The 27,631-nt window shown below is 35.8% G+C and overlaps 2 protein-coding genes across 2 annotated transcripts; both read left to right on the forward strand.

The window, feature by feature from the left end:
• The first annotated feature begins 1,372 nt into the window (after positions 1 to 1,372).
• Positions 1,373 to 16,241, forward strand: LOC122011276 (probable protein phosphatase 2C 62). The gene is made up of 9 exons (XM_042567665.1): positions 1,373 to 1,790; positions 1,932 to 3,037; positions 3,698 to 3,756; positions 3,922 to 3,991; positions 4,743 to 4,830; positions 15,038 to 15,198; positions 15,306 to 15,449; positions 15,536 to 15,664; positions 15,759 to 16,241. Exons 1-9 carry the CDS (start codon positions 1,373 to 1,375, stop codon positions 15,921 to 15,923), a joined length of 2,340 nt encoding a protein of 779 aa, XP_042423599.1. The 3' UTR covers positions 15,924 to 16,241.
• A 2,679-nt stretch (positions 16,242 to 18,920) lies between these two features.
• Positions 18,921 to 25,395, forward strand: LOC122010300 (histone acetyltransferase KAT6A-like). Its single transcript, XM_042566782.1, has 7 exons — positions 18,921 to 19,078; positions 19,158 to 19,175; positions 19,266 to 19,329; positions 19,755 to 21,001; positions 22,396 to 22,593; positions 22,679 to 22,830; positions 24,684 to 25,395. The coding sequence occupies exons 4-7, from the start codon at positions 19,765 to 19,767 to the stop codon at positions 25,140 to 25,142; spliced, it is 2,046 nt and encodes a 681-aa protein (XP_042422716.1). The 5' UTR covers positions 18,921 to 19,078; positions 19,158 to 19,175; positions 19,266 to 19,329; positions 19,755 to 19,764; the 3' UTR covers positions 25,143 to 25,395.
• The last annotated feature ends 2,236 nt before the right edge of the window (positions 25,396 to 27,631 follow it).

Genomic DNA, 27,631 nt, shown 5'->3' on the forward strand with positions numbered 1-27,631 from the left:
AGTTAATTGCCAGTAAAACTTAGTAATAATGGAAAGAGGATATAAACTAAGGTAGGCTTTCAATTTATAGAAGTAGGAAGTTGCATCGTCACACTCAAAGTTTTATTTAAAATTTGAAATTAATAAAAGAAAAATGTTTGAAGAGTGCATGAGTGAGGCTTCGTTTTATGCATTTATTTAATTTTACAGCTATTTTTTGATGGGCACTTATTTGGATCAAAATTCACTTACCTGATTGACTGTGTCATTTCAAGTTCCATGGTTTCTTGAGGTTACAATGAATCCAATAATACCTTTTATTATTTTTAGGAAAATAAAGGTGTCCTAAAAAGAGAAAAATAGAATAGACGTGTCTTTTTCTAATTCTATTTTCCTAAATTTTAATATTTCGGAATCCACTTTTATTCACCCTCAAACTCTTCACCCACACTGATAGCTATCGTCTAGCATAGCAATTATCGTATTGTCGCGTCGCCACCCTCGCCTACCGATATTACATAGTAGTGAACACATGTAAACCCTTTGATTTATTTGAAATTTTTATACTTGAATTAAAGGATTTTTTTTACACTGAGTCCTTTAAAATCTAAGACTGACCCTACTAAGATCATGTTCAACATGGATTTGATCTTCCAAAGATTAAGATCATGTTTTATATAGTTGAAAATTTGTATAACATTATAATATCCTCAGAGATGTTGAAAAAATTAATAGAGGAGTTGAAACACATTACTTGATCTAAACAATTTTGATTAAGTCTATTTCAAGTTTAATAAATTTTTGAGATGGTAAAAAATTCAACGGTATCCTCCATCACTCTTTTCTCATCTTATGAGGTATTACAATATTATATAAACTTTTAGTTATATAATTATATAAAAGGTGCATTTCGTTATTCTTACGTCATCATTATTACATAAAAGGATAACTTTTAGCTATATAAAAATATATAAAAGATGGTCATGTCCTTCGGATGAAAAGTGAAAAAGTTTTCTTTTTTATTACACAATTCCCTTGCTCCAGCACTTCTATCAACTCATCTCTAAATCAATATGAAAAAAATAATTCTATCAACTCATCCTTAAATCAATATTAAAAAATTAAATTATGAATTACTACTAACTCTCAATATAAGTAGTTAAGATATAAAAAATAGACTTGTTCAATTGTGCTAAATTTTGATCTCAACATGCAATCACACAAGAAAGAGGCCAGAGAAGAGGGGGAAAAAAACATAGGGTAGATTTAGGGCAGGAGTAAAACGGAAAAACAGAATGGCTTTTTGGGCATTTTCAATTCAGGAGACTTGTGGATCAATTCTAAAATTTGGGTGTGTTTTTGGTAAATTCCCGTATTATTACTCCAACTTTTAATGAAACTTCGTGCTGCGGCGGTCAAGTATGGGTCCACACGTGCCAACGCGAGGATTGGGATAAGGCTTGTAGGAGAAACGGGTTTCCTTGGCACGTGGCCCACACCGCCGCCTGCATCTTTATCCGCTCCTCCGACCGCCCTCCGCAGCAGCGATGGTACCGAACAAAACCGCCGCTTTCGGGATTTCCACTCCTATGTGAAAGGCGATCTTCCCCGCCGGTTGCTGATTGTTCATGGCGGAGGGTCCCTTCTCTGGGATCCTCGATCTCTTCCTTCTCTCCTCTGCGTGTCTCGAGTTCTGGCCTCTCGACCCGCCGCAGCCCACACTTCGCCGCTCGCTCGCTCCCACGACTCACAGATCGAGGATCTCCTCTCATTACCTGTCGAGGTTATCTCCGGATTGTTTTCTGCTTCCGGTACTGAAGACTCTTTTCCCTTTTGCTTTTTTGCTCTTCTAATCTACCGAGGATCGGAGGTAGCGACCGAAGTTTTGACGCCTTCTATTATTTTTCTCTATGATGTTTCTTTTGGGGCGCTTCCGCTGATGGTTTCGGCAGAGTGTTCCGACGGCAGCGCCGTCTTCAAGTATGGTGATGCTAACGAGGTGAAGCGAGAGGAGGTCGCTGTTTCTGAGAGATCTGTATCTGATAGGGTTGAGGAAATATTGGAGAAAATGGAATCAGAAGAATCCAAGCCGAGTAGTTTCTATGAGGTGAAGCAGGAAACAAGGAAAATATCCGGTCTTCAGCGGGCGCAGGTTTTGGATACGGTGGCGTTGGGTGAAGTAAGAGATGAAGGGTTGGAAATGGTTGATGCGATTGCAAAAACTGAAGTTAGAATCTGTGTGGAGAAGACGACAGTGGTCGGAGAAGCAAAGGTTACCTTCTTGGAGAAGAAGATGCAAAATAGTAACGGAGACATTGAAGCATCCAGGACAGCTGCAGAACCAGACGAAGAAAGTTGTGATGAATCTTTGATTGAAGGTCAGGAAATAATAGCAAACTCTCCAGACTTTAGTAGAAATATCGATGAAGAGTTGAGCCATGACTTCGGACAAGACGATGCTTCGGGGAAACTAAAGGTACTGCAAACTACTGATTTGGAAATTTTTGCTTCGCAGGGAAATCAGTTGGTTGAGTCGTCATATGGAAGTTATGATTTGGCTGTTCTGTTGTTGGAAGATCGAGCCTCACGAATAAATGGCAACAAAACAGAGCTGAAGTTTTTTGGTGAAAGTGAAACTCCACAGTTCGGTTCTGTTCCGGATGAATCGAAGGATGACCCTGTTGTTGTAACTGCTCTAGGAGAACCACTGGAACCTAGAGAAGAGACAATTTTTGACAAGGATGCGAAGTTTGGAGAAAGCTCCCCCAATGGAATAACCTCTGAAGCAATTCAAGATTTTTGCCAACTAAGTAGTCAAGATGTGGATTGCGAAACAAAAGATCATTCTAGTGGTAGAATGCTTCAACATACTGGTGGTACGAAGGTTCTAGAAAAACCAGATCATCAGAAAGTTGAGCATTTCGAAGCTCAAATTAAACACATTGATGATTCACAAGCTTCTTGTAAATCTGAGGACATCGCAGATGTGGCTTTGGAAGAAATTCCTTCCTGGGAAGATGATTCAGTGGACAGTGATAGCAGTGGAAGTATAATTGAAGTAATCTTCAAGCCATTGATCCTATTTTAGACTTTTTTTAGTAACATACATAACCTGAGAATAGTTGGACACATTTTGTCAAACGATTGTTGAAACACTTGCCCTATGGTTGAGTCAAATATCCTTAACTACTGCTAATCTACCTCTTGATTTGGTCATAACATCCCCCAACTAATTATTTGCACGACTCATAAGTATTACTTCTTTGACATTCATTCACTCGACTTATAGGTTATGTAAAACATGTTTGATGAAGTTGGTGGTGAAAGCACAATATATACTAAAAAACTACGGTTAGATGACAGAAGCAAATTGCTGAATAATTTTTTGCTTCCCTTGTTACTAGGCTTGCTTACTTTTTGGTGGTGGTCTTTTCACACACTGAATTTTTAATTTTTTGTAATCTACTGGGACAATTTCTAGCCTTCTTTAACCGAAATTGTTTCCTCTTTTATGCCCACTCTTATATTTTGTCAGCTTACATAGGCGAATTAAAATTGGTTATACATTTACAAAACAAGAGAGTGACTACTTGTCTTACAGAAGTATTAAAAGAATGTTTCTATTGGTAAGCTGAAGTTCATAAATTGGTCAACAAAGTCAATGACAAATGATTATCTCTGCACATAAGCTTAATTTTGATGATCATTTTGTTTGAAGGATGGAGCTACCGAAGATGGAAAACACCAGGAGAGTAGTGCAGATGAAAGTCCAGATAGGTACAGTAATCTCTTTTCCTTGATGCTGAGTTAAGTACAATGATGTCATAGGTTGCATGTTCATACGTGCATATGTATATCCTTCTTGCAAATACCTTCTGTTGAATGTTTTTTTGTCAATGCATGTTTTGGCTCATGCATAACACTACTTTTATTTCTATCCAGTGCGAACCTGACACCAACAGATTTCCTTTTCTTGTCTTCTGGAGCTGCAATCATACCCCATCCTTCAAAGGTATTGGAACAACCATTGTATGAGTTAAATCCTTTAGAATTGGTCCACTATTGACTGAAATGGTCCACTATTGACTGAAATGATGAACCATCTACTGGAAAGGAAGTAAAAACTGTTAGGTTGGCAAGTTTTGTCCTCAACGCAATTTAAAATCAGATTCAGACTTCTTCAACTACTCTTCTTGTATTTGGCTCTGTATTTTGTTACTAATGTTTTTTATGAGAGAGATATCTTGAGTGAAGTTGTTGAATCAAACAAATAGTGAACCTTTAATTTCTTTGATACTTGATTCTTTACTGCTTTGAGCTAATCAATGTCATATGACAGGTAATCTATTCTTTTTGCTGTTGATCCATCTCTATCTCTCGGATAACCTGCTATTTTATTCCTCCATCAAAGATTTTTCCAATAATCGAACATTTTGATTCCTGTGTTTGACATATGACCTTTTCATACTAACTGAGTTCCTTGAACACATCTGGTCTTTATACATGAGTACCATGGGTTCAAGTACGAAAGAGCTACTTTCCTTGTTTTTAATTAACTCTCTTCTGAATCTATTAAATCAAAATTGGTGGAAATGATAACAGAAACTTAGGATGTGTTACTGCATTTTCAGCATTTCACTGTTCCGAGTCTTTCTTTCAATTGGCTGTTTTAATTTTGTTATGAAAAATCACAATTTCACAATGTTTGATATATAATGTTTTGGGAACTATTCAAGGTTAGTGATTTAAAATTTTAATTCCAGGCATCGACTGGTGGTGAAGATGCTTACTTTATCTCATTAGATAATTGGTTTGGTGTAGCTGATGGTGTAGGCCAATGGTCCCTAGAAGGTGCTTCCCTTTCTTTGGGCAATTCTTTTTCCTTTGGTTATTCTTGAAGTTCATTATTGTTTAAGCACGCAAACTCCTACAATAATTTATGCATTTTCTTAACCTTATCTTAGTCAAAAATATTATCAATCCAATACTTTGGTGGTTGATATTTGAGGATTGAGTTTGAACCCCAAATGTAGGTCTTTTGCTTTAATCACATAAATACAAGTACCATGTTGTGTTTTTAGTAGTTGTTGATGAATCTTTGAAGTAGTTGCCTTCTCAACAAAGTAGTTTAAGCTTTAGTCAGGTGTGTGGACATGCTTGGATCAACTTATGTAAGTACAACTGATCTTTAATCTGAAGTCACATTGTATTATCCAACTCCTCAAGCTAGAAATTTTTGAAATGCTTTAGCAATTAGCATCTTTGATGCAAGAGAGGCATTTGTTTGGTTATTATTATATTTTTAGGATTTGTAAGCAACAATTTTACTGAGCACTTATTCAGGTTTCTCCCACCCCATACATAGTTAATTCCTCTCCTTACCTGGAAGGATGGTACATGCCTACTGATTTTGGTGGCTTATAGTTCGATGGTAGTCACACCTTAAGATTGCCCTCCATCACAAAATCTGCAATTCCTTTGCTATCATTGGCATCTATACTTCACGTTGGAGTTTTCTTGCAAAAGGAATTACTAAATGGCCATTTCCCTAGGGAAAATGAAAACTTCTACTTACCTGTGTGTGGGTGTTCAATAAAATAGAATTACCATTTACCTAAGGGAATTGCATGAATTTAGTGTAATTGTATACTCCTGGTGATGTTCAATTGAACACCAAATGCTAGTGTTCAATAAATTAACCATATAAATGTTGGGTTCTGTGCAAAAATTAAACAATACAATAAATGCAGCCGGAAAAGGGAACCCACCAGAGATCTAAACGAATTCTAATTACATCGTTGGTGTAGAATTTTTTACAACTTGATGCGTAAAACTCTTCTGCGTATTTGGAGAGTTTGGTCGATCTCAGCACGATCAATACGTTCGCATCTCTAATGGTATCCACTAGAGCACAGCCACCACCTGTCTCACGAGCACAATTGGAGTCTCTCAAAATCACATGCCCGTAGTGCTAGCCACCATGCATATATACAAGTTAAGATAAAACTAAACTTGTAGGGTTATCTTTTTAGATAAGACATGTTCGCCGCCACTAAGACTAATTAAAACGTGGCAATCTTATTTGATAAGACTTTATAAAATGTGGTTAAGTCTTATCTAATAAGACGTAATCTAATAACGTGCCAAGCCAAGTCTTATCTATAAAAAAAGGTAGATTCGCTACCTTATCCAAGTCTTATCTATTAAAACTTTATAAAATGTGGCCAAGTCTTATCTGATAAGACTTTATCTAATAATGTGGTCAAATCTTATCTACTAAAACATTATCTAATAATGTGGGCTTCATTTGGTTTGGATTTATTTGAAAAATCCAAATAAATATTAGACTAATTATTAATCCAATAAGTTTAAAATCCAATTAGATTAAAGTGGGACTTTGATTATATTCCAATAATCCTCCTTTCAAACAAAAGACCACCATTAATCTAACAAGTTTAAAATCCAAAATTAATTTCAGACTTGAAACTTAGGTCCACTTTATTTTAGTCATACTAAAATAAAATAAACCAAAATTAATGCGCTGTGTGTGTGAGACCCAATAGGTTCTTGTAATGTTGACAGGGACTCTAAAATCACATTCTAAACACACAAGCAATGAGTGACATCTAGCAATGCATCTTTGCTACCCAAGCGATGATAACATCGTATATCTGACCTAACCTGTCAATGACTATTTTATTGTATAACTTAGTCCTTTTGCCTATGATATCTAGATTGATTTACGAGGCATAAATCGTGTCATCCTCTCATCTAAATAGACTTAACCAAATAAGCTTAATATCTCATATTATCTTATTTGAGCATGATCATGCATTCTTATAGTTCTACTTAATTAAGGGGCCCATATATCATTTACGTTATATGGAAGGAACAAATTCTATCTACATCACTCACATCCCTCCGTATAACTCATTGCATACCCCGTGAACAACTTTATAATCGACCTTGTTATAGGTGACATTTGCCGATACTAAAGTATGCAACTTCTTATATAGAGAATCGTAGTGAGTTCAAGTTAAAGGACTATCTATACTAATAGTCAATGTTTATGATACTCATATAACACTCCATGAAACATTCTCATGGTGGGTTAGTTCAATATATTTTCTCTAATATATATCCGTGTTAACTTGATATCTTATATTCATGATTCTATCTACATCACTCACATCCCTCCGTATAACTCATTGTATACCCGGTGAACAACTTTATAATCGACCTTGTTACAGGTGACATTTGTCGATACTAAAGTATGCAACTTCTTATATAGAGAATCGTAGTGAGTTCAAGTTAAAGGACTATCTATACTAATAGTCAATGTTTATGATACTCATATAACACTCCATGAAACATTCTCATGGTGGGTTAGTTCAATATATTTTCTCTAATATATATCTGTGTTAACTTGATATCTTATATTCATGATTCTATCTACATCACTCACATCCCTCCGTATAACTCATTGTATACCCGGTGAACAACTTTATAATCGACCTTGTTATAGGTGACATTTGTCGATACTAAAGTATGCAACTTCTTATATAGAGAATCGTAGTGAGTTCAAGTTAAAGGACTATCTATACTAATAGTCAATGTTTATGATACTCATATAACACTCCATGAAACATTTTCATGGTGGGTTAGTTCAATATATTTTCTCTAATATATATTTGTGTTAACTTGATATCTTATATTCATGATTTGTGAGATTAAGTCATCAGTTAACTTTACAGGTTAGTTTTAATGTATTAATATTACCCTTATATGTTAATACTTGACTAGGAACATATATCTATAACCTCTCGCAATTAATTTAACTAATTGATATGCTATAGAACAGAACCTACCGCTCTAAGGAACAATTGAGAGTAGTGTTCTATATATATCTATAGCCTCTCGCAATCAATTTAACTAATTGATATGCTATAGAACATAACCTACCACTCTAAGGCATTATTACATTTATTCAAATTTGCACAAGGAAAAAAACTCAATGAAAACCTCAAGGATAGACACATAAAATGATGGGGCCCACAAAAAGTGAAATGGTGGGCCATGACTTTATGTGTCTATCCTTGAGGTTTTCATTGAGTTTTTTTCCTTGTGCATATCATTGCTCATAAATATAATAAACATAAAATGTTGCCTTTTATTAAAATATGATACAATAGAAATATATCAACCATCTCATGATTAGAGTCAGTTATTGAAATATCTAATACCTAGTGATCTAGTGTGATCATCATGTTTCCTCTATGTCAGAGCCTTAGTTTGTGGGTCAGTAATATTATCTCCTCGATCGATAATCTCTCGAATGAGATGAAACCGAAAAAGTATGTGTTTGGATCACTAATGAAACCTTACTTAGCAAATGCAATAGCCCCGTTATTATCACAATAGAGATCATTGGTTAGCTATGCTAGGAACTACTCTAAGTTTTGTAATGAACTTTCTGATCCAAACAACCTCTTTTGTTGTATTAGAAGCAACAGTATACTCAGCCTCTGTGGTAACTATGTCTTGCTTTGAACTCTTCCAACGCACACCACTACCATTTAAGCAAAACACATACCTTGACTGCAATCTTGAATCATCCTTGTCAGTTTGGAAGCTTGCATCGCTAACCCTTTATAAGGAACTTCTCCTTGCCTCCATATATCAAGAAATATTCTTGAATTCTTTTCAAGTACTTAACAATATTATTGATTGTTATCCAATGATTTTCAGTATCTACTCGTCATATTTAATCATACGAGACATGTACATGATATAACATACATGATAGACCCAATAACAGATGCATTAGGAATCTTATCCATGCGATCTCTCTCCTTTGTAGTAGAGGAAAATTGAGCCTTGAAAAGACTCACACCATGTGATATTGGCAAGAATCCTCGATTAGAATTTTGCATAACAAAACGATTAAACACTTTGTCAATATATGTACTTTGACTTAGGCCAAACAATTTGTTAGATATATCTCTATAGATCTTAATGCCTAAAATATAGGCAGCTTTACCTAAGTCTTTCAGAAATAATTTCCAAGCCAAGTTTTTACATACGGTAGGACATGGACATCTTTTCCAATGAGAAGTATATCATTTACATACAAAATGAGAAAGCTACCGTGCTCCCACTATTTTTTTTTTTTGTAGACACAAGGTTCATCTTTGTTCATAATGAAATCAAACATTTTTATCGCATTATGGAATTGAAGATTCTAGCTTCTAGAAGCTTGCTTTAATCCAAAAATGGACTTATGCAACTTACATACCTTTTTAGCATTCTTTGGATCAACAAAAATCCTCAGATTGTGTCATATACACATCCTTGAGTAGATTCCTATTGAGGAATGCAATGTTGGCATCGATATGCCAAATCTCATAATCATGGTAAACTGCAATAGCAAGTAAGATCTAAATAGATTTAAACATCGCAATTGGTGAAAAGGTTCATCATAGTCTATACCATGAATTTGCTTGAATACTTTAACTACCAGTCGCCTTTTAAAGGTATACACATTACCATGTCGATTTTCTTCTTGAAAACCCATTTACACCTAATGGGATTTATCCTTTCATGTGAGTCAACCAAAGTATATACTTTTGGCATACATGGATTTCATTTCAGATCTCATGACCTTTAGCCATTTCTCAGAATCTGGGCTCATAACAGCTTCTTGATAGAATGTAGGCTCATTCAGATTAATAAGTATTACATCATCGTGGTCAGATAAGAGAAGTGAATATTTCTAGGTAGACAACGTATTCTATCATATCTACGTAGAGCTTGTTCTACTTGAATAGGTTCCACAATTTCTTATGGCGCAACAAGTTCATGATCCACATCTTGTGGTGCCTGTTCAGGTTCTATCAAAGTACTAGTGCTAATTTGTGCATCTCGAATTTTTTCAAGATCTTTTCTCCCTCTAGTTTCTCTAAAAATAAATTCTCTTTCTAGAAAAACATCATTTCTAGCAACAAACACTTTGTCTTGTGTGGGATTGTAAAAGTAATATCCCTCTGTTTCTTTGGGATATCCTACATAGTAGCACTTATCGGATTTAAGTCCTAATTTCTCTGAAACTTGACATTTAACATAAGCCTTACAACCCTAAATCTTCATAAAAGATATTTTGGAACTTTTCTCAGTCCATATCTTATATGCTGTCTTTGTAACCGCCTTAGATGGAACACGATTAATAGTGAAAACAACAGTTGCTAGAGCATGTCTCCAGAGAAAAGAAGATAGATCTGCATGATCTCATATGGTGTCTTTGTAACTGCCTTAGATGGAACCGGGTTAATAGTGAAAGCAGTAGTTTCTAGAGCATGTCTCCTGAAGAAGAAAGATCTGCATGACTCATCATTGATCGTACCATATTTAATAAAGTGTGATTCCTCTTTTCTGATACACCATTCCATTGCTGTGATCTAGGTGGAGTGAATTGGGATATGATCTCAAACTCAACAGATGATCATGAAATTCATGGCTTAAGTACCACCTCGATTTAATCAAAGTATCTTAATACATTTTCCAAGTTGGTTTTGTACTTCATTCTTGAATTCTTTGAACTTTTCAAAGGATTTTGACTTGTGTTTCATTAAATACACCGCTATATAATACTGGTAGCCTCCTCTAGCTATTGTATTGAAAGGACCACATACATCACTATGTATAAGTCCTGACAATTTATTAGCTTGTTCCTTTTATCCATAAAAGGAGTTTTAGTCATCTTGCCTAATAGACAAGACTCGCATACCTCATATGTTTCAAAATCAAATGAGTCCAAAAGTCCATTCTTATGTAGTTTAGATATGTGTTTCTCATTTATGTGGCCCAAGCGACAGGACTAGATATATGTTTGGTTTAAATCATTGGATTTTAATCGTTTTACATTTATGTTATAAACTGAGTTTTCAAGATCTAGAACGTAAAACCCATTTATTAATTGTGTACTATAATAGAACATATCATTTAAATAAATAGAATAACATATTGTAAATAAAAAATCTTTCTTGTCTAAACAAGAAATAGAAATAATGTTTCTAGTTAAAGTAGGCATATAATAATAATTCTCAAGTTTTGAAACAAGCCTAGGAAAAGATAAAAAATAAGATCCTACCGCTATAGCAGCAACTCTTACTCCATTGCCAACTTGTAGATCTACTTCGTCCTTTATCAACGATCTACTCTTTTTTAGATCTTGCACATTAGTACAAATGTGAGAAGCACATCCGATATCTAATACCTATAATGAAAAAATAGATAGATTAACTTCTATAACATAAATACCCGAGGCGAACTTTCTTTTTTCTTCTTTAATTCCTCTAGGTATCCTTTGTAGTTCCTTTTCCAATGTTCGGTCAAATCACAGTGGAAGATCCCTAGCCAAGCCACCTTTGGATTTCAATGTAGAAGACTTTTGCCTTGCCTTTCGTTTAGATCTTACCCTTACCTTTGGGCATGTGTTTTCCTTTACCCGTTTGTACCATCAATATGGTATTGAGCATAATCTTCTTAAGATTCAGTTCAGTATAACATGTTTAACATACGAGGCAACAACTTGTCAATTGCATTCATGTTGTAATTCATGACAAATTGACTATATCTTTCATGCAATGATTGCAAAATTAAGTCGCTAACTCTTGGTCCAATGGGAAGCCCAGCTTGTCAAGGTTCTCAACATAACCAATCATCCAATCATCTTAAGAACATGAGTTCCTACTAGGCTTCTTTCTGTCATCTTGCATGAAAATAAGTCTTTTGATACTTCAAACCTCTCATGTCTTGCCTGCTCTTGATATAGCTGTTTTAAATGTTCAACCATATTATAAACATCTATGTTCTCGTGTTGCTTCTGAAACTCAGAGTTCATAGTGGCAAACATAAGACATGATATATCTAATGTATCATCTTGATGCTTTTTATAATCATCCTTATTAGTACGAGAGACATTAGAAGTAGGTGGTTCAAGAATGGACTACCCTAGAACATATAGTTTTCTTTCTTTCTCGAGGATAATCCTCAAATTTCTGCACTAGAATTTAGCTCCATGAAGCTTGCCCTTCTCAAGGATAGATCACAGTGATAAGGTATTTGATGTATTTATAGACATGGTAATCTACAACAATAATAAATGCAGAAAATAAATATCATATTTAAAATTCACTTAATCAGGTCTTTAATTAAATGATTCTTACACTAAATTATAAGGCTGTGTAGAGCAAGTCATGGATGTGAGTAAACATAGTTTACTCACACTACTAACCCCATACTCAATACAGATTAGGAGCTAGTCATGGATGTGGTTAAACATAGTGTACCTACACTACTAGTCTTAATATAGATTAAATTTTAGTAGCCCAAGATTCATATTTTATCTTATTTTAGTTAACTTTGGCTAATTGCCCAAGACTTGGCTATTTAGGTAGGTAACTTCTACCAATTACATCTAATATAACTCTTGAATAATTAGGTGAACAACACAATTTGTTTTTTTTGCCCATCTAATAGTGCATATCCTAATTTATGCCTCTAATTTCTCAATCTTATTGAGATAACTTAGTTAAGTCATCCCCGTGTTTGATAACCTGGATATCATATCGCATTCTACCAAGATAAATAGAGACACTTTACTTTGGTAAACATGTCTACTATCGATTAAGGCCGTAATGAGTATCAAACTTTAGTAGGTAATTTAGATTGACTTAATTATAGTAATTTTACAATTTAACATGCATCATATATGTTACATAAACATGATATATATCAACATATATTGCATAGGCAAAAAATAAATGTGACATTGTTATGGCCCATCTCATACGAACTTTTCAAGACAATGAGAGGTTCGAAAGGTCAACCTAAGGAAATTGTATCTCCTAGTACTTCCTCGGTTTGCATGTGTTGGTCTCATTCTCCTCAATTACAACTCTGTAGTCTAGTACTATACTAGCACTATTCTAATTTGTACATTACAATTAAAGGAAATCTCGAGTTACATTTGAGAGGAGTTAGATGAGAAGAGAACTTTTACAACTAGAGAGATGAAGATAAAAGGCACAACACGCCGTATTAATTTTTACAACAAACACACAATCCAATCATATCAGGTAAAAGGTCATTACCATGCACCATGTCATACATCACATGTATCAATCTTATAACATTATTTTATTATGATTCCAATTAATGATTTATGTGGCGAAAATATATGGGATCCTAGGGGCAACACCCCTAGCGAGGACAAGGAGCACTTTCCCTTGGATATTAACAATTGAATTTCACAAACTGTTCATAACAGTTTAATCCATTATTGTAATCAAATCACAATATCGATTATTAACTGAAAGATTAATATCTCACAATCTGTTCACAAAAGATTATCGTAGAAATATCAATAGTCATAAAATCGCCATTGTTTGATTAGTCGAATGAAATCAGAATATAACATTCATATTATTGAATTAACATGAAGCTACAATCACTCAGTTTCATACTAGATTAATCAAAAACGCTATAAAATTGAAACACTCGAAATACCCATAAATCATTCGTCTAATCATAATAAACATGTCATTTTATATCAGATATAAAAACAAACACTAAGGGGCTGCTTGTTTGGGGGGTTTGGAATGGGAATGAAACTAAACTTGTGCTTGGTTTGGGGAAATGAAGGTGGGACCCACGGATTCATTCCTCTAAATAGAGGAATGGGCCATTCCCCACTAATATGAGGGGTATGGGTATTATTTCCATTTCAATAATATTTGCAATCATTCCCATATCCTTTCCCATTCCCTTACCCGAACCAAGCACCCCCTAAAACGATGTAATTGAATTCACAAGTGACTCTTTGGATTTTGTATAATAATTAAACAAAAAAATAAATACATCGGAAAAGGGAACCTGTCAGATATCCAAGCAAATTCTAATTACAGCGTAGAATTTTTTACTTGACCTCTTGATGCGTAAAACTCTTTTGCGTATCTAGAGAGTTTGGTTGATCTTAGCATGATTAGTATATTCACGCTTCTAACGGTATCCACACGAGCACAACCGTCCTCCGTCTCACAAGCATAATTGGAGTCTCTCAAAATCACATGCTTTAGTGCCAGCTACCATGCATATATATAAGTTAAGATAAAACCCTAACTTTTAGGCTTATTTTTTCAGATAAGACATATTCACTGCCACTAAGTCTTATCTAATAAGACTTACTAAAACGTGGTCAAGTCTTATCTGATAAGACTTTATAAAATGTGGCCAAGTCTTATCTGATAGCCAAGACAAGTCTTATCTAATAAGACTTTATAAAACATGGTCAAGTCTTATCTGATAAGATTTTATCTAATAATGTAGTAAAATCTTATCTACTAAAATATTATCTAATAATATGAACTTCATTTGGTTTGGGTTTATTTGAAAAACCCAAATAAATATGAGACTAACTATTAATCCAATAAGTTTAAGATCCAATTAGATTAACCCATATATCCAATTAGATCAAAGTGGAACTTTCATTGTATTCCAACAATAAAACCGTGCATATTGCATGGTTTCCACAAGTAACCCAAAATGCTTGGTTACTTAGGTTATCTCACCTTGTCATAAACCTAGGGACTCTCTCTCTTATGTGCCTTGCTATTAAAATTTTCACTGTAAAAGAGGGAGGTGCCTAAGCCTCTCAAAATAAAGAATATTAATCAAATACTTCAACAAAAGGGAAATATGATCAGTAAACTTAATTTTGTAAGCACATCTTCTTCACAAAATGTTGAACTTGGTCTATAGTCCTCTCGTGATTCTATTATGGTTTATAATCCCTTCTTTCTTTTTGTTTTATTATTAGAGAGTTCTGTACATGCTTAAGGCATTATAGGATAACAATTCCATAAAATTTGCTGAACTTTCTGTGAACATGTTAAACCACATCTTTCTGACATTATCTACATGTAAAAGATAGGGGCAGAAAACACTAATGTTGTCTTACTTGTGTCCTCATTATTATGTTTCCTCGCAATCTTATGTTTAGGAATCAATGCTGGGCTATATGCCAGAGAACTGATGGAGAATTGTCAGAGATTTGTCTCTAAATATGAAGGATGTAATCCAAATGAAATTCTAGTCAAAAGTGCTGCTGAAGCGAGTTCTCCAGGCTCCTCAACAGTTTTGGTTGGTTATTTTGATGGACAGGTGCATTTTTTGGGGCCTTTTGGAGTATTCATTTTGTCAAAATTTGGTATCGATCGGGATCAACATGAGAAACTCTTTTAACATTCAATTTTATATATGTTATATAGGTTCTTCATGTTGCCAACATTGGAGATTCTGGATTCATTTTGATAAGAAATGACACTGTTTTCAGAAAATCCACTCCAATGGTTTATGGTTTCAACTTCCCTTTGCAGATTGAGAGGGGAGAAGATCCTTCAAAGTACATCGAGGTAATAATTTCTTTCTTCCCCTTTCAACTACCATCAACCATGAATCCTAAATCCTAATCCATGGGTTTCATCTTCTTGACTTGTAGACCTACAAAATTGGCTTGTGTGAAGGCGACGTTATTGTGACCGCAACCGATGGCCTATTCGACAATCTATATGAGCAAGAAATAGTAGCCATTGTGTCCAAATCTCTGCAAGCAAGTCTGAAGCCAAGGGTGAGATCCTAACAATTAATGAACTTACAAAAATAAGAAACTTTTCGTGTTCAACTTTTCATATATTTACGATGATGCTTTTCGATATTTTCAGGAGATTGCAGAATACCTGGCGACGAGGGCACAGGAAGTAGGGATATCAGCATCGGCCAGGAGTCCATTTGCAGATGCAGCTCTTGTATCTGGATATCCTACGTTCACAGGAGGCAAACTTGATGATGTAACTGTCATAGTTTCCATTGTTCAGAGAACCAACTGATTCAAGTCAGTCATCTTTGAGAGTCCCCATTTCTGTAATACTCAGCCTATCCAGAGAAGAGATTGACTCCTATGTAATTATGAATTTTGAGCTGGTGTAGTATCATCTATTGGTTCGAGTTGTGAAAATGAGCTTTCTTATGTAATTATGAATTTTGAGTTGGTGCAAGAACTGACTAATATTCTTTGTCTCGTGCGTCTGTTGTACTTGATTATTGAAAAATAATGTATGGATGCATTCAAAGATGAGTGGTTTTGATGTAATGATAAAATTATTATTATATGATTTGGAGATAAAGTGTTCGAGTTGTGGAAATAATTTCTCATAATATCAATAGATCTAATATGATTTGATCTACATGTTGTACATTATTGAAAAATCATTGTGTGTACTCAAAGAAGAGAAGTCTTGATAAAATTATTGCTACTAGATTTGGAGTTATGAGTTTGAAGTGTGGAAATAGTTTTCCACTATCTTAATGGTCCTATAAATATAGAGGAAGATAAATATAGATACATAATGCATTAGACGAGAATTAATTTTTAATTATTATATCAAAAATATTATGTGTACTATATCTTTTATGTGTACTGATACGGTTGATAATGGAGGGGTCCAAGAGGAAAGGGTGAGAGAGGTCAAGACCATATAGCGGTCAAAAGTCAAGAGGACGTGACGGTCAATAGTCAAGGTGACTCGGCAGTCAGTGGTCGAGCTGACTAGGCAGGCAGAGGTAAGCATGTGGGGTAGTCAGAGGTCAGGTAGATTTGTCGATCAAGGGGGCAAGGTAGTTGAAAGACAAGGGGAGACGACAAGCGGAGCACCGGTCACAGGTCGGACGCGGCAGAGTTGTGTAGGGACGGCTTGGTCTGCAGGTCTGCGATTCGAAGGTCCGGAAGTGCAAGTCACGAGTGATCTGCAGGTCTGCAATTCAAAAGCCCGGGAGTGCAAGTCACAAATCGCAGGTCGGACGCGGCAGAGCTATGTAGGGACGGCTTGGTCTGCAGGTCTGCGATTCGAAGGTCCGGAAGTGCAAGTCACGAGTGGTCTGCAGGTCTGCAATTCAAAAGCCGGGGAGTGCAAGTCACAAATCACAGGTCGGACGCGGCAGAGCTGTGTAGGGACGGCTTGGTCTGCAGGTCTGCGATTCGAAGGTCCGGAAGTGCAAGTCACGAGTGGTCTGCAGGTCTGCAATTCAAAAGCCCGGGAGTGCAAGTCACAAATCACAGGTCGGACGCGGCAGAGCTGTGTAGGGACGGCTTGGTCTGCAGGTCTGCGATTCGAAGGTCCGGAAGTGCAAGTCACGAGTGGTCTGCAGGTCTACAATTCAAAGAGCCGGAAGTGCAAGTCACGAGTACATATCAAGATCGGCAGAGCTGTTCAGAGATGGCTCGATCTACAGGCCTGCGGTCGAGGGACAGGAAGTACAAAGCGCAGGGTATAGACCGGGATTGGCAGAGCTGTTCAGAGTTAGCCCGACTGGCAGGTGATGCTTAGAGGTTGGATCTGATCGGGGGATGCGAGGCAGATGCAGACCACAATAGATCGGATGAGCTAAGCTGTGCGGGAGTCGGGGAATCACAATTGTCCGTCAAGGGGTAATCACTACATACCAACGATATGTGCGAAGGCGGAGGTTTCTAAATGAGAAGATGCTTTCACAACCAATAGCAGCCTGACAGATGGCCTCCATTACAAGACAAAAACCCATGTGTAAAGGCGGAGGTCTCGAAAACAAGAAGATGCTTTCACGATCAATAGCAGCACGACAGGTGTTCGGGACTACACGACAAAGCCTAGCGTCTAACGCTTTCTGACAGGATGGCAGGTTCTAGAAGCGAGGAGGGCATAAAAAGGGGAGGCTTCTTCGTACGCGGGTACGCACACGCGCTCTCTCGTCACCTTTTTCCACAACTTTTCACTAGCAGTCAGTTTTTTTTTCTTCTCTTTGCGTTTTCTGGGGAAAAAGGACCTGACTTGAGTGTCGGAGAGCCTGATCCGGGGACTTTTTCCCTGGGTTCTGGTCTTTAACGTGAGGAGGGGGATCGTCTGAGTGTGTGCAGGGACCTGCAGCATCGTCAGCCGCCCGTGGGAGCCGAATCACCCACGACTTTTCGTCAGCAACCAGGCCGTCGCGACCAGCCTTCATCCGACTCAGCCTTCGAACGAGATCATGTACTATATCTTGGGTAATGTCTTAGTGGTAAGTTATTTAGGTATAGTTGAAAGATCGAGGGCGATTATTTTTCTCTAAGATTAATAATATAAAATTTACCTATAATATCTAAGATTAATAATATAAAATTTACCTTCGAGGTTACGATGTTAAGCCCTCTAAGCAATTAACTAAATATTTAATATTTGAATCTCAGTATATAATAATATAAAATTTACTTATAATCTCTAAGATTAATAATATAAAATTTACCTTCGAGGTTACGATGTTAGGCCCTCTAAGCAATTAATTAAATATTTAATGTTTAAATTTCAGCTACAGTGTATTCTGTAGATTTATTTTCAGTGAGACGATAAATCTAAGAAAATTAATTACTTAAATGAGCATCTGTAAGTGTTTTCTAATTTATTTTGATAGTTGATAAAAAATAAAAAAATTTTATAGGATTGAGTCGGTCATCTTCACTATACTTCGAATTAAAAAAACACTTAAATTATTTTTTAAAAAAATATGTCATGAATCAAATTTATAATTTATTTGTATGAGATTTGTTTTTAATTAATTTAAAATCTAGATTAATGAAAAAAACGTATGTATCGCAATTAATTAATTAATTAATTTTTATTGTATTAATTAAGTTGTGCACTTGTGTATTATAAACAAAAAATATTGAATCAGATAAACATCGGTCGACCTGACTCGCAAAGTCTACATCTCCTTTAACCAGAATGAACCGGACTTGACCTGACCTGACCATTTCCGGACCGCTCCTTGCTGTTGTGCTTCGTTTAGACAGAGACGGGGCTATAAATACCTTCCTACTACGGTAGCCGTCCTCCACCCGACCACAAACCCTCGCCCTTTCCCCTCTCCTCTTCGCCTTCCTGGTGCTCCCCCTCCACACCTGCTTTGGAGCCAAATCGATGGAAAGCGCGAGCAAACCCTAGAAAAGAACTATCTTCCAGCGTCGCGTCGTCTCGTAGAGATCATTCTTTCATCTTCTTTCTGGTTTAAACTCTTATTTTTTTTATAATGTTATTGTTCTTTTTTTGTTTCAGGTAGGAAAGACGATTAAGGTGGTTACAACCGTTCCCCTGCGATTCGTTACTGTGGATTTATTTTTTTGCTGCGATCTAATATCTATCTTTTTTTTGTCCTGAAACTAGGGTTTCTCGTCCTGCCTTCTTCTAAGCCCTCGACCGTCCTACTTCTGGTGTAGCTACCTTCACGGTAGGTTCTTCGATCCTTGATGGTGTTTTCATGGTAGTAAAGGTTTAGGAGATTGCTTTCGAGTTTAGGTTCTTGTGGTCTTCTTCTCGAGTGATTATGGTTTGTAGGTTTTTTTTCCTGTGCATTTATTGCTGTTGCATACTTAAATGGTTTAGTTTGCCCAAGAAGTCAAGCTTTACTTTCAGTTTTTAAAGGCTGTTTTGTTTTCCTTCGCAGTTTCGTTTATGTTGCTTGTTGTTTTTCTTTGACCATTTCAAAAGTTTTTTTGTTTCAGATTTGAGCTTTTATGTGTCAGTGTGATGGTTGTTGCATTATGTTTCTGGAATTTCATGATTTCTCAACTTTTGTCCTTCGTTAGATAGTTCTACGTCACATTGTGAAATTAGTCAACTTTTTAAAGAAAATCATGTGTTGTGGGACTGCAGTCTAGACAGTATGTCGTCTACATATCCCGTGCTCAACAATAAATCCATCGACCAGTGGAAGGTCACAGAATTGAAAGAAGAGCTGAAGAGAAGGAAACTCCCAGTAAGAGGTCTGAAGGAAGAACTGGTAAGGAGGTTAGCTGACGCAATGGATGCTGAGATCATGGACACTGAAGAAGAGGTGAATGATGAAGTCAAAAAAGATGAGCCTAAGGTGGAAGATCAGAGTGACAGTGTGCAAGTTCAGACAGAAAATTCTGACGTAGATATTGCCCCTATGGTTAACAAAGTTAAAGATCCAGATGAACAAGATGACTTCTCCAATGCCACTATGGTTGATAAAGATTCCAACAGTGCTAACATTGCTAAAGCTGGCATTTGTGATGGTTATACAAAAGTTGGAAAGACTGAATGTGATGCTGCAACAGAAGCTACTTCAGAAGTGACCAACAAAGACTTGAAAGTGGAAGATGCCAGAACAGTTTCTTCAGAATTGGACGTGTCCATTTCAGAAACAGAAGCTAACTTGGTCTCCCTAGAAGATGGTGCAACTGAGAGCCATACTGCTACCTTGCAGCATGATTCGGATGCAGTCATAACAAGAACTGAAGAAAAGCTCGATGAACTGGTGCAAGACAATTCAAACCTGTCCCTTGAGGAAATCTGCCCTGAATCACACAATCAGGTATCAGTGGTCAGTCTAGACTTAGGATCCCAGGTTAAGTGTGAGTCCATTCCTATTGATTCTGTGTCAATTATTGAAAAGAATAAACTAAAGGATAATTTAAATGCTGATGACTTTCATCTAGAAAAAGAGGTTGTTAAGCAGGAGATGGTTCAACCATCATCCAACATTGTTCCTTCACTAGGTGGCGATCTGCAGACTGTGCATGATGCCAAAGAGCAAGTTAAGCACCTGGTTTCCCTGGAAGATACACAAATTAAAAAGACTATATTTGTTGATGAAGGCAAGAAAGAAGATAACCTTGATGAAGAGTCTCCAGAAAAATTGAACTTGGATAGGAGTTCAAGTGATGAGTTAATGGAGGATGATGTATTGGAAAGTAAGAACATTGATTCCAATATCAAGACCGAGGAATTAGTTGAAAAAACTGAGGTGACACAGGAGCTCATTGTTAGTGATATAAAAAACATTGACGTTAAGCAGGACGTGTCAATTATGGAGGAAATCATTGATGAAGACATCAAGAAGCCAACAGTCCTTACTGAAAAGAGAAAGTTAGAAGGTAATGGCACTCGATTCTAATGTTAGTTTTGTTAGATCATTTGATTTTATTTGCTAATTTTTTTCCTGAATAATATTTTTTTTCATTACTGAGTATGGTGGCAAATATATGCTCTATCACTATGGTATCATAACCTTAGGTCTAAGCACGTTTGATAGGTTCTATCTTCATAGAATGAATGAAGTCATAGTGTCCACTGCAAAATCTAAAAGCATATAGGCTAAACTGCCTTGCAACATTTGCCATCCATTATGACTTGTATGAAAATGGCTCAAACTCAATAGGTTTAACGTTCCGACTTGATCCTTACTCAACTTGAATCCTATGTGTCTTGTAACAATTTATTTTTCTATTTTTAAAGGTTAAGTTCTTGGTAGTGTACAGGAAAACTTAATCTTTTCCTACCAGATGGAGCATATAGACATGATAATATGCTTTACTGTGAAAATGATGCACTACTTTAGTCGCTTAAACGCTTCCGTTGAATTATGTCAATCTTGAAGGTATTTGTATTATCAGATAAACAGATTAGAGTTCATGGTACAAGGGATAATGGGAGACTAGATAACTTTTGTTAATCAAAAAAGTAATTTAAAGAGTCTGGATATTACCAAAAGTAGTACCTTGTATATTCATATTTACTGTTTAATGGTGGAACAAGATCTATATAGCCAACCCCAAACAGTTGAAACCATTAATTTGTTGTTGTTTAGGAATTACCAGTTACTTTCTTAGCAGGTTGAGCTTTATAGCTAGCATTCGCGAATTTCAATTTTTTGTACTAAAAAAATCAACTCTATTCAGTCATTTTACCCTTTATACTGTGGATGCAAAACAGATATCTTGATAGTTTTAGTTGGTAAGTTTTTTTGCAGTTTGGCTTCATTTCTTTGTAGTCCAATGGAAACTTTTGATACACAATCTGCAGATGATAAACTGATTGTAGCATGAAGAAATATGTGATATTTCTTGTTCTGATAGTAGCCTTTGAACAAGGTGCTGGGATAGTATATTGGCTGCAATTTAGGTTATTATATAGAATTTTGTGCAACTATTGTAAATTCTTTGTAATGCAATGTGCTACATTGGAGTTTTAGCTGTGTTTGTGCTGCTATTTCTCATCTAATCGTAGTAGTATCTACTCTGCTCATCAATCAACATTTTATGTTATATCCAAATTACTATTTTGTATTTGTTAGTTGCTTCTTTTTATATGTTGCTCACAATATTTTTTTTGTGTGTTTTGAATATGATCCAAGCTTAGTAGGCTATACTGTTTTAATATTCTACTTTATAGTAGTCTTTGGGGTCATTATTTTGATTGCTGCTGTGTTTCTTGGTACAAATACTACTTCAGTAGTGAAGCAATCAATTTAATGCCCCTTTTTGGTCAGACCAAGAAGCTGTTGCAATCAATGAGGTTCCCAAGCGTCAACGGCGTTGGAATTCAGATGCTGTTAAAATTCCTGAACGCCAATTATCTAACCTCAGTACATCAAGTACACCTAAGAATACATTTGAAATTACTCCTAGGCGCACATATATTAAATCTGATTTAAAGCCATCTGGAGATTCTCAAAAGGAACGAATTGGTGAGATTAGTTTATTTGTATTACCTAGTTTTATTTCACATTTTGAATAATCTTATTTGACTAAATGCTGATCTAAATCATGCAGTACCACCATCACAGAAATCTGCAACTACTTCGTTAAGAATTGACAGATTTTTGCGCCCTTTTACTCTGAAAGCTGTTCAAGAGCTGCTTGCAAAAACTGGATCAGTTTGCAGTTTCTGGATGGACCACATTAAGACCCACTGCTATGTGACTGTATGTCCTACATGATATATTGTCAACCTTACTTTCCTTCTTTACTTTAACCTCATGGTTATTTGGGTTTGCAATCTTGTTGTGTCTATTTGGTAATTGTTCTCTATATTTAATTTACTCCTAGATAATCTTATAGTTTAAAATTTAAACTAGGAATTGACATCATCATATTATTTCAATATGTAGACATAGACTTAGAGTTGTTCAATCTCTGTACCGTAATTTGTTTGTAGAATAAAAATATTTGACGCTTTGTTTCCTTCATTATGTCTTGATTTGTCATTTGTTATCCATTTGGTTGATCAGCACCCTAACAGATACCCAACTTTCTGGATAGTGTCTTAGCTGAACTTGGTATCGCTGTTTGTTGAGTCATGCAACATGTTTTTGAGCCATTATGTTCCAATTCTCCATTTGGAGATACCAGACCATGAGTTACCCATAAGATGATGCTACGCCATGGTTGACAGTAAGGCACACATGGTAGATTTGGCTTAATTGTACAGGTTGAAATACTAATGAAGAGTTTTAATGCTTTATCTCAAATAATTAAATATGCTTTATTGGTAGTTGGTAGGAAATAAAGTGAAACCTCTTTCTTCAGGAGGATTTCATGCCTCTCTAGATTATATGGAAAGTTTAAGGTGGAATTGTCAAAGTGATTTTCTCAATAATGTGATTATGGAGCTGACAGTGGTAGGATGCAACTGTGTATCTTCAAAGCTGGCCCTCTGTTTTTTAGTTTTACATTGACCATTAGATGTGAGTCTTGGCTACCTTAGCTTTGTCTCTGTTGTCATTTTTCCTGAAGGCTATTTTTATGGGTGCCTTTTGCTGCAGGAAGGAGAAGATGGAAGGAGTCAGGATAATTATAAAAATTGAGGAAATATATTTGTACTTAAAACTAGTGTCCATGCATATTCCTCAACCAGTTTAAGCTGGAATTTTTGTTGCTAAATGTTGCAGTCTCTGTACTTTTTTCACTTAATGAATGCATCCATGAATATAAGTATCTTACAGTTATAGTTATCTTTGTTTCAGTTTTCCCTTTATGATTAATAATGTTAGCATTTAATTTAGGAGTTCAATCTAAATTCAACTTGATGGCATTTGATTTTCACTTACTAGAACTAGCAATATTAGGTTAAACCATGGTAAATAAGGAATGTTTTTGTTATATCTTGAGATATTATGGTGAACACATGAATGCCTTTATTTATTGGAAATTCTATTCATGATGAAATTTAAATTTTATTCTACATTCATAATCAGGTAACTTTTGTTTTAAACACATGCTCTAGATTTGTATATAGCTTGTCTTTATTATGCTATTGTTATATTTGATAGTTTATGGTGCTCTAAGTTATTATCTAATATTTTTCTTAGATAAAGATGTTTAAGTCTTTCTTGAGACTGCACCTAATCCATTTAATTCCCTCTTCCTTATTCTTGGTACCCAGAACATGGGCTGTCTTTGCATTCAAGTCGCATAACATGCTTTTTGTGATGCCCGACTGCCTTGGAGCAACACCGCACTGGCAGCAGTAGTAGTATCAGCTGCCTTCTTCCTCTTCAATAAAAACCGTTTTCCTGTTTCTTCCTCTTCTCCTATTTGCTCATGCTTGCATGCCATGTTTTTGGTCTGATCCAAGTGTTCCCTAGCAAAAGTAAAATCTTTATATCTTTTTATCAATCTAAACTAGTATCTCCCTTTAACTCTTACACCGTCAACCTCTATCCCTTCAGCTTGTCTAATTCTGTATTTTCACTATTTACCAAGTATTGAAATCTACTCTCTTACAAATGGACATTAGTTAATTTTTATTTAGTCTTACTGGTTAGTTTTTTTGCAGTATTCTTCAGTGGAGGAAGCAACTGCAACACGCAATGCTGTTTACAATCTGCAGTGGCCTTCGAACGGTGGAAATCTTTTGGTCGCTGAGTTTGTTGACCCCCAAGAAGTCAAGGCACGAACTGAGGCCCCACCACAATCCCCAGCTTCCATTACCTCAAACCCAAACACTCCCAAGGCTGCAAACTTTCAGCAACCTCAGGCTGCTCAACCTTTTGTTCGCCAACATTCTCTGAAATTGCACCAGCTGCCGTTTCCCCCACAAAGACAGCCTGATCCGCAGCCTGTAAGAGAGCAACTCCCCCCACCTCCGCCGAGGGAACCAGACCCACCTGCTCTGACACTCGACGATTTGTTTAAGAAGACAAAGGCAACACCAAGGATCTATTACCTTCCCTTGTCTGAAGAAGAGGCGGCATCAAAGCTTGCAGCACGTGGTAAACAAAGCATCAAGAACTAGCTAGTTCAGCTCCATGACATACTGAGGAACTGTATTATTATGACGAGCTGCTTATGTACTTTGGAGGTCTTGCTGCTTTGGCTCAGATGCATATTTTTCTGACTCGATAAGAAGTGAGTGAATTTGTTGGTATTTCAGATTGATTAGTTGTATGTTGTCTTGTAACTGCAGGAACTAACCGGCGTGAGAGTAAACTCTGTAGGTATCAAAACCTTATTATATTTAAATTGCGGGAAAGAAATATTAGATTCAATCAGTTGCCCCTGGTGTGCAGCAGTAGCCGATCTTGGATTTTTAGTTGGTCTTTCAGGTAGGGACTTTTAAACCTGGAAAAAGTTTTGGATGCTTGATAATCGTCTAGACGACGCATTTATGTGATGGTAACGAGGGCAAGACAGCAACAGGCTACTAGTGTATGGATTTTAATGCATAGAGAGTGAGAGCATGAGTTGACAGCGTATGGTTGGTTATTTGCTCAAGTAGTTTCGGTGTTCACGAGTGTTGCTTGAAGACGTTGAAATTGCACAAATTAAATACAATCAAGAATTCTGAAATGCATGAGGTAGGTTAAAAGGGGGTAAAGTCAACTAGTTTATCATCGTCGTCTTCATTTTCATGATCAAACTATGTTTGTTGAACTATACTATTGGAGGTCAGCTACAAATTTCACAAGTCCATTTGCTGCTGTGAGCATTCATAAGTCTACTTGGCGGATTTGCGAACGCAGCGCGTACAATTATCCATGGGCCTAGGTCCATTGGCGGAACTGCTGTGTTACGAGTGATAGTTGCATGACTCTCATCAGCGATGAGCGACCTTCCGTGACCTAGGAAGGTCGGCTATAAGTGTCTAAGAACGCGAGCACTTTGTGGATTTATTTTGTTGGCCGATAAAAAATTTTCGTAGAGTCGAACTTGTCGTCTTCACAATTAATCGTTGGATACATGAATTACCAAAAAAAAAAAAAAACATAACCTTTTATCAAATTTTATATGTGGATGCAATTCACTGGTGAATAGATCAACTGAAACTGAAGTATCAAACGGAAAAGTAAATAATTTATACAAATATTTTTGTCTCTTTTGATTATGTAATTACGATACGATCTTATTGTGTTAAGCAGGGCATTTTATTGATCAATTTCTAGGACTTTTATATAAGAGAATAATCTTAGCACCGAAAGGGAGAAACAACTTAATTTAATCATCAATACTAAAATATTCAAAAAAAAGAAAAATAGTAAAGCCAAGCAAACATTGAACAGCCCTTAGAAAGGACTGATCCAACTCAAACAATGGACCCGCTGCCTTGCCAAAACAATCGTCTGTATAAAAGGGTTGCCAAAAAGATCTGGAAAACTAAATTATCCTGCAGATGCAAAAGAATTTAGAGTTAATAACAGTTTTCTGTTTAATTTAGTCTGAGCTTCGGTGAATTAATGGATAAATTTTTTTTAATAGATGATTATTCTAAGAATATTGGATTGATGGACCATCAGCTATGAGTACTTTCTGATTTACTTTAATAGTCGATGAAAAATTTCTATGGAGCCGAGTCTATCCCCTCCTGAAAAAAAAAAAAAAGGTGTGATTGATAATGAAGATCCAGATTTCTTTGTTTATAGATGAGGAACCCTTTGAAATTTTTTGTTATTCTGTGCTGTTCAAATGAAGATTATTTTTATGAGAATTCTAGCAGTGATAAAAAATTTTGGATGAAATTGATAAAGTGAAGATAATTATCTCACGAAGAGGAAATTCTCACATAGAAAGATGCATATGAACTATAACAATTTATCAAATGATAAAATCGCTATTTGAAACTAAATTAAAGATAACACATAAAATAACAATTAAGTTTTATCTCACTATTGAGTTCTATCTCTTATTATATTATCATCTATAGTTAAATAAATTTTATCTTATTTTATTATTACTAAGTCTTTTTTTGTATCTCTCTCTTCCCTAGTTTTATAGGTGTGTTTATCATAGTTCCATATCATCTAATTAGAGTATTTATTGGTCATCTAAGTATATATCCGTACCATCTTAAACATATCTCTCAGAGTTTTTCCTTAATAGATGCAACGACTTTCTCTCTAATCCACTCATTTCTTATTTTGTCCATCCCCGTATGTCCACACATCCACCTTAACATTCTCATCTCTGAAACTCTTATCTTCTACTCATGTACTCGAGTCATAACCCAACATTCAACTCTATATAATATAACAGGTTTAACTGTAATTTTATAGAACTTTCCTTTAAGTTTTAAAGACACTTTACGATCATATAAAACACCTAACACTCTCCTCCATTTCAATCATACTGCTTGTATTATATGCAAGACATCTCTCTCAATCTCTCTATCATCTTGTAAAAATGATCATAAATATTTAAAGCTCTCAATTCTGGGTAATTCATCATCTCTTATTTTAATAATTGTCTTATTACGTCTAATATTGCTAAACTTAAATTTCATATATTCTG

Source organism: Zingiber officinale, chromosome 8A, assembly GCF_018446385.1.
Source record: "Zingiber officinale cultivar Zhangliang chromosome 8A, Zo_v1.1, whole genome shotgun sequence".
Classification (NCBI taxonomy): domain Eukaryota; kingdom Viridiplantae; phylum Streptophyta; class Magnoliopsida; order Zingiberales; family Zingiberaceae; genus Zingiber; species Zingiber officinale.